We start from the raw sequence: 8,540 nt of genomic DNA, 5'->3' as shown, positions 1-8,540 counted from the left end.
ATGAATATACTTCATTTTATTCTTTATGATGTTTTCAAAAACTTATTGTTTAAATTATTTAAACAATATTAATAAACAAGGTCCGTAATCTTGGTACCGGGGTACCGTATTGGTACGTTATCGGTTCGGTACAATATGGTATGGTACGGTACATTTCTATGTCGAAATAACTTTCTTATTCACTTTCTCAATTTTTATCTCGGTACGCCTCGGTACGGATCTGTACGCACCTTGATACGCCTCAGTATGGGTCGGTACGCCTCAGTACGGGGCAATATGAGGCTTGTACCGACTTGAATGTATGTTTCGTACCGATTTTCTTTCGATACGATACGGTACGCTCCGTACTGGGCGGTATGGGGCGGTACGGCAAACCTTGTCAATAACTTTTATATATTCATATGTTATATAATTTCTCACAAGTTTTCTAGGATTCATCGCTATTTTCTATTTAGGCTACAATTAAAGAGTAGTGTGGATTATTAATTTGTGTCACTTAAATCATGTCTTTGATATAGAAAATATATTTATATTTTACTTGTAGTCCGAATAATTGACCGAGCGATCGGACTGATGACTTGATGACCCAACACCTGCAAGGTCTGTCCATATTCCAGATTAATATCTATGCATTAGACCCTTACCTAGTTACTCATGTGCTACGTGCAATTTGGATGGTGGATTGTCCTCATCCTTTATAGTTATGCTATTGATAGTTCTCATTATTGAATTTGGCTCAAAATCTGAATTGTATCCGAAATAATATCCAACTTATATCTGTATTTGAATAGAAAAGATATCGATACAAGAATTGTCCAGCTTGTATCTATTTTCATTTAAAACAAATGGGCATATGCTTAATATTTGATTCATATTTGTCCTATTTAGAACAAATATCGATACTAATTTGGGATCCGTTTACTATCCGTATCGATATTCATATCCGCGGGAAAAACATGGGTACTTCTATGGATATACTAATTTCCGATCTATATCCGATCTATTTTCAACCTTAGGCATATTGCACTGATACTCTGTATGCCCATTACCAATCGGATGCTAGTATGGGTAGTGGCACCAGTACTCAAACCTTGATTACAGCATTTACTTCCTTTTCATATGTACAACTTTGAGTACACGCATTAAGCAATTATTTTCAGCCTCTTGACTTTTTTACTATCAACTGCTGCAGTTCTTTGACGGTTTTGGTTATCATGGAAGTTCTTTTGAGCAGACATACCGTTGCTATTCTGCATCTTTTATTGATAAGGTTTGGTATTCTTTCTTGCTGTAACTCACATGGTTTTACTGAATTTTAAGTTTTCTATATGTTGAATGCTGTTTATGATTTTCACAGCCATTTTCCTTGATGTCCAAAGATTGATTGATTGTATGGTTGACTATTTTCTAACACTTGCCAAATATGCTCTGGCTTGCAAGACTCAACGTTTCATAATGGAGTTACTTATTAGGGGGCATGAATGACAGTAGACGTAGTTGCCAACCATATATAGTTTTTTATCAAATAATTGTTTTTCTGGGTTGTCATGGCACATGAGAATTTCAGCAGATGTACCATTTCCACCAGTATCCTATGGTATTATGTCACAGACTTGTCTCCTTGATTGTGAAATGGTAGAGGAAATCAGATATTGTCATCATGTTCTTTTTTGGTACAATATCATGTTCTTTTTCAATGTATATATTTTCTGCACTCCATCCCGATTAAGCTTTGAGGTTATACAAACATGACATTGGAACTAATATTGGTTCCATGCTGTTCTATAGCCATGATTTGGGAATCCTAACGCCCCTACTCTTCGTACTTGGCACCATCTATATTAGGAGTGGAGCTGATCAATTATATTTTCCTCCTTTTGGCTTAGAAAATTCTTGTATGCTCGTGGCACATTGGGGATGGTGTTTTGCCATCAACTTGATGGAAGTGATGCTCATCATATGTGGATCAGCTGATAATTCTGGTCCCTGAGATGTGTAAAACACAGAAACCAACTCATGGATATGAAATCATCTTTCTTTGTTTTGGCTTAGAAAATATTAAAATACTTGTATGGAATTCACCATTCAACTTGTTGGAAGTGATATTCATTTCAAATGGATTAACTAATAATTCTGGTACATGGGACATGTAAAATGCAAAACTAAATAACTAACATGGATGCAAAGTCATCTATAATACTCAGAAAAACCAGCAAGTGCAGCCAATCACTCAAGATCAATCTGTATATAAACACAAAATCTGCAGTAGAGACCCTTTATCTAACTGATACTTGTCATATTGTCATTGCTTGACATTGCTGTAATCATGTTCAAAAAGCAACATAGAAACAGATCTTCTCTGTTAACAACTGTGTATGCATGGAGAAATTTCAACATTGTAAATTTGCTAAGAACAAAGCAGATGCCGCGAACCATTTAGATTGCTGCACAGATTACTTAATATCTATTTGGAGTAGAGGTTGGCTTATTGAAGGTGGCACTTTCTCCTTAAGGAATTGAAGGAGGAATGAAGTTCTCTTGCACAGAGATGATGACAACACCAAGGATCCGCCATTGATATCAAGAGTAATGAAGCACCACATCTAATCTCAATGACCTGATAACCCCCTGAGAGCCCTTCATATTTCCTCAATTTCTACTCAGATCTGTGTTTATGGAAGTAAACAATCACCTGTACACACAGCAGCAGATTTGAGCAGTAACAGGGCCTTAAAGGCATAGCCACATAAGCATCAGTGAGATCTGAAGGATATATTTAAGAAGAACGAAAAAAGAGAAGAAATGAATCTGGAAATAAGAGAACAAAAGAGAAAGGAGGAAGAGCACACTGGTTGCTATTTACCTGGCTGTCTTTATAGTTAGGGCTACCAAGGTTGGTCCAGAAGACCAAGATATCCCTGGATAGCATTTGAGTAGTATGTGCCTTTTCTCAATACGATTTGAACCAAATATAGTTCCATCTACATAATTTACATCACAAAGTAGCACATTATTCATCTCTTCAGAAGTTCAAATTAATCTTCAAGAATTTTTAAAAAGTTGCTGAATTTCTACCTGCATTTGACCCCGTGAACGTTTTATGGTTGTCATTAGTAGGATGAAGCTAAACATGAAACTAGAAGAATTTGCAAATAATTTTTCTTTTCAGACTCAAGTCTTTTTGTTGATAACTTTTCATTGCATATTTAAGTCTTTTTGTTTGAGAGGATCACATAATTGACATGTTGACAGTGGTGCTTCTCGTGCAATTTTTTGACTTTGACAATCTTTGCACAGAAAAAGGGAAAAAGAAATTTTGGCCATCCTGAATCAGATGTGGTGAAAATATGAATAGGGTTCAGGTCAGGCATCCAGATGAGATAGGTTGACAAGGCTGGTCAACTTGAAGGAAAATGAGGATTCATTTGCCATTTTCTTTGATCTCCTAGGCCGCCCAAAATGAGGATTAGACTGATATTTCATAAAATGGATTTTTATTTGGCATGTAGGATGAATTTTTTAAGTTAGCTACTAGCTAATAGCTACATAAAATAGAAATTATTTATTATTTCTGTATTGTTTTAATTAATTAATTAATTATTACTATTATTACTATTTTTCTGCCCGGTTGACCCAATCTGATGCAAAGCCAACTGTTTTGGGTATGGGCTTGCAATTCTCAAATATGGTCAAATCCAACTTGAGTCTGGGTTAAGCATTTTTTGACAGCATATTTGACATGATCTAAACCCAACTAAGTCCACCGAATTGCCATGCTAGTGATGTGCAGGTTTTAGGTAACTGACTGGTATAGATTAGCTTTCTTTCTTGATATTTTTAATTTCAGCATGGCAGAATATTTCATTTCATTTTTCTGTCGACTTTTCGAAGCCTCACAATAAGAAAAAAAACAAAAATGTCTTATCTGGTTCAGTGAACTTCAATAAAGAGGGCTGCTTTTCACCATGATTCTAAAATTGGACTTTTGTATTTCATTTTTATCCTTGTAATAATTCTAATGTCTTTCTCTGCAGCCCCATCTGGAGAGTGGTGATAAAAGTATGTATTCTCCAAATCCTTCATTAACCTGTATCATATCAAATTTTGTATTTTACTTATTATACGATAACAACTGCTGATGTCGTAACATCTTTTCTGTTATTTCAGTTATAATGCCTCCCTCTGCTCTTGATCGGCTTGGTAAATTGAGCCCTTTCCCTCTTTTTCCCTTATGTTTCGATCTTAATGTTACTGTCTATGCTTATAAAATAAGCATTCATTTATTTGGCTGTTTGTATCTTTCTGATATTTTTTTTTTTGATTCTTTGCAGCATCCTTGCACATCGATTATCCAATGTTGTTTGAACTTCACAATGCTGCAACGGAACGGGTTTCACATTGTGGAGTTCTAGAGTTTATTGCAGAAGAGGGCATGATTTACATGCCATACTGGGTAGGCATCATTAAGAGAACTCTTAATTTCGTTTGTTTAATCTAATGTATCTACAAATGGAGCTAAAAAGGAACCTTCTGTTTCTTTTAATTTTTCTTCCTTTTGTCCTTAGATGATGCAAAATCTTCTTTTACAAGAGGGAGATACTGTGCATGTCAAAAATGCCACCCTCCCTAAGGGTACATATGTGAAACTGCAGCCTCACACGAAAGACTTTCTAGATATCTCAAACCCCAAGGCCATGTTAGTAATTTCCTTATGTACCTTTGCTAGCATATCTGCTGGCTCCTGTATCATATTTGTTATTGATGCTTTTGTATATAAAATTGAATGTTATTTTTCTAGTAACTGATTAGCTGCATTAGCATGGCCAGGTATTAACCTTTTTTCTTTTACTGCAGCTTGGAGACAACTTTAAGGAGCTTCTCCTGTTTGACTACAGGTGATAGTATCATGGTAGCTTACAACAATAAAAAGTACTACATAGATATTGTGGAAACAAAACCTGCTTCTGCAATTAGTATCATTGAGACAGACTGTGAGGTGGACTTTGCACCTCCCCTTGATTATAAAGAACCTGAACAACCGCAACAACCTTTAATTCCTCCCAGCCAAGCACCAGTTCAAGGTTCCCATTCTGGATTACCCTTCTTATGGCTACTACTTTTATTTCTTTGATTTCCTTTCATTATCCTTTTGGTTTTCAAATTTATGTTTTGCTGAAAATAAATGTGGCTTATCCATGCAAAATATAGGACCATTTTCTTATTAGAAATGTATCTAAGATCTGGTAGTTCCATCATCCATTACCTGCCTTAATATTTCTGTAAATGTATTTGAATATGCTTTGCCTGTATGGATCTTCTTTGTGCTGTTTTCAGTCAGAAGATAGTGTGTTATATCATGCTTCCGAAGGCCAAATATCTTGAGTGAAGAGCTAAAATATATTGGGGCAAATTTGCTTTCAGTTGTTTTTGTTGATGGCAGAAAGTTCTGTGCATGAGGTGCCATGTCCTGTTCTATATATGTGTGTGTAGGCTGTTATCCCCATCAAATGCTCATCACGTTATAGTTTCTCCTCAAGTTGCACAACATTGTCAGACATATTGTGCAAGGCTGGCTTGTATATTTCCTGTATACAGATTGTTGGATTTAACTACCAGAATCTCCTCATTGCCTACATGCCTCTGCTGGATACTCTTGTAACCAAAATTACTAGATTAGACTTGTCACCTGCTTGCAACAAAAATTATATCAGTCAGTACTAAATTTATAGAGGAGCTCAAATATGAATTTATTTTTATGGTATCATCAAATATGGATATTTATTTTTATCAGGTCCTCCCGTCAAATACAGGCAGATGATTGTTAGGTTTAGTTTCTTGATTACGTTTTTTGGTGAAAGTTATTGATCCATTGGACTGCTTGTTGGGACTTCTAGGATTCTGAGTTGCTTATCTGGAGACATAAGCTACTATGAAGCATGGACAACTTTTCCGTGCATGCACACAAATAGTTTCTTTTAGCCTGTGCCTTCATTTTAATTGCATATGGTGGGGTACTGCAGTAATAATTATCGTATAGAGAACATTTTCCAACCTGTGTTTATCTGAAGGTCACTTAAATACCTATTTATCTTATAACAACTTAAATATGGGTGTAAGCCTGACTGGAGTTTGTCTGCTGATACCAAGTATGTGATTGGTGGAAGTCAATAAAGTTATATGTGGCTAAAGGGTTTGCTGTTTTTAGTGCTTGCTTGTCATGCTACAGTTGAGAAAATAATTCATTTGTGTTGCTGGGATTAGTTAATTCACTGTACATATGTGAACAGCCTACTTTGTAACTTCTGACAGATCAGAAATCTTGCTTTTTGTATGTATGTATCTTTATGCAGCTCTAATGTTTGTCTATACTGAGGCACTATTTTTTGGATTCCCGATCTTGCATGAAGTGTTCTTCATGGTCCACCTATCATGTATGTCTGAGATAGGAAATTTTTGTTCCAGTTCTCTGTACCTAATTAATTGGATGTCTATGTTTCAAGGCATCTGATGATTTAGTGAAAGAGGAGATAACTTGTGTTCTATCAAAATTTATTATGATTTATGTACTCTCTTGAAAGTTACAGTTCAAGAGGCTGAAGCTGATGCTGAACCAAAGTTCAGCCCCTTTACTGGCATTGGGAGGCGGTTGGATGGAAAGCCTTTAATGCATCAAGAGCCAACCATCTCTTCTTCTGTAGTGAATGATCAGATGGAAGCACCAAAAGATGCGAATCGGCACTCAACAACACCTACACCACAAAGTAGTAGTTCTGCACGTCAACCTGTGGGAAAGCTTGTCTTTGGTTCAAATGCAAACCATGCTCCAGAAGAAGCACAGGTGTCTTCAGCTAATCTAACATCCACCTCTCTCTCTCTCTTATGCTTCGCTGCGTGTAAATTGATTGTTTGGGGAAGTGAAAGGAATTTGACCAGTTTCTCTTCCAGAAGATCTCTCTTCTTGGCCAACTCATACAGGCTGCTATTTTAAAAGCTAGTATGCAGGTTGAAGCTAATATGCGTAGTAGCATCAGTGGTAGCCCATTTTCCTGGTGCAAATAATCTATAACACCGAGTTCTTTTCTGCAGCTTCATTTTTTAAGCTCAGATGAATGAATTTTTTCCCAGGGAATTAGCTATTCAGTTTTAGATTGGTAGCGCTTGATCATCAAATATGCTTTTTAAATTTTTGCAAGAAGAAAAATTTAAGAGGAGAAAAGTGCATAAATAAGCATGGCTTCTTTGGTTGCCTGCCTCCTGCGCTCATTGTAATTAATCTCTGGATTGCAAGAAACCAGATATTGTTAATTTATTATTTAACGATTGCAGCGTATTTAGACTTTGTCATCACACAATATTCACCTGTTATGTTAAGCTAAAAAAAAGGAAGAGGGAACTGAGAGAAATATCAAAAACAACTTATGGCTACAACCAATAAGTTTTTCTCGAGTTTTTTGATACAACAATTAGAATTCCTAAATGGAATCTCCACCATAAATTAACTTGTGCTGATTTGTGTTGCAGGTGGCTACAAAAGAAACAAAAGCAGAAACTCCCAAGGAAGAAGAGCCCAAGTTCCAGGCATTTACTGGGAGGAGTTACTCATTGAAGGGTTAATTAAGTGTTCACTGTATGTCTTGTCTTTTCATGAATCGAAAATGTTCTTTTCACACGAGATATGTTTCATAATTTGTTTGCACACCAAGGTTTCCTCGATATATAAATATTTATCTTCACATTGAAACTGGTGCATTCCAGTTTTCACCAATTTGTGAATTTCTGATGTTTGAGTCAGTCGCGATTTATAATTGACTTTGAGTTCCTCGATTTGGGACCCAATAGAGAAGTAGCACTGTTAAAACAAAGGATAACCTTAATACGTGCAGAAAACATACGCCATGTTCTAAGAAATATGGAATTTGAAATGCTGAATCTTGTTGAATGATTCTTGAGATTTCCGTAATAATAGAATCATTATTAGTAAGTTGGGATATTATGATTATTGCCAAATTGTTGTGAAGGAGGAATATTTACATCTGATGAGATTTGATAAGTTGTTATCTTAGTTAACTATTGATAGCAGCTGGTATTGTTGCTGTAGTTGGTGTTGCTTTGTTCATTCTTGCTTTTGCATGTGTTAGCATAAAAGCAGATTGGTTTATCATGTTCAATTGCTTCTCTCTTTTACTTACATTATAGTAATTTTGAAACCTTTATATTTCCACATGTTATAGAGATTTTTCAGTTTTCTTCTTAGTTGGGTAATTCTGGAGTGATTGCAAATCGCATAATCTCATTCCCTGTTAGACTACTTAACTGGTTCGAATTATTCTTCTGCTATTCTTGTCTCATAAGCCAAGATCATCATTGTTTGACCCATTCCATCGAAGAACTTGGATTTTATTAGGTAGTAGTCATACTAAATATGGCCATTGCTGACCTGAAGCCATTGTTTCATTACCATTGCCAACAATAAGTGATTCCAAAAGCAGCTTGATGATTGTATATCTCCTGCCAGCTAAAAAGCCTGATTACGTGATATC

General features: G+C 35.9%; 1 protein-coding gene across 1 annotated transcript; it reads left to right on the top strand.

Annotated features, from left to right (window-relative positions):
* The first annotated feature begins 646 nt into the window (after nt 1–646).
* LOC120105007 (ubiquitin fusion degradation protein 1 homolog) lies at nt 647–7,778 on the top strand. The gene is made up of 8 exons (XM_039117045.1): nt 647–1,270; nt 4,035–4,059; nt 4,168–4,200; nt 4,332–4,453; nt 4,566–4,696; nt 4,855–5,081; nt 6,585–6,838; nt 7,522–7,778. The coding sequence occupies exons 3-8, from the start codon at nt 4,173–4,175 to the stop codon at nt 7,612–7,614; spliced, it is 855 nt and encodes a 284-aa protein (XP_038972973.1). The 5' UTR covers nt 647–1,270; nt 4,035–4,059; nt 4,168–4,172; the 3' UTR covers nt 7,615–7,778.
* Nucleotides 7,779–8,540: the final 762 nt, after the last annotated feature.

Source organism: Phoenix dactylifera, unplaced genomic scaffold (assembly GCF_009389715.1).
Source record: "Phoenix dactylifera cultivar Barhee BC4 unplaced genomic scaffold, palm_55x_up_171113_PBpolish2nd_filt_p 000165F, whole genome shotgun sequence".
Classification (NCBI taxonomy): domain Eukaryota; kingdom Viridiplantae; phylum Streptophyta; class Magnoliopsida; order Arecales; family Arecaceae; genus Phoenix; species Phoenix dactylifera.
The sequence above is the reverse complement of the archived record's forward strand: the minus strand, read 5'-3'. Positions and strand labels throughout refer to the sequence as shown.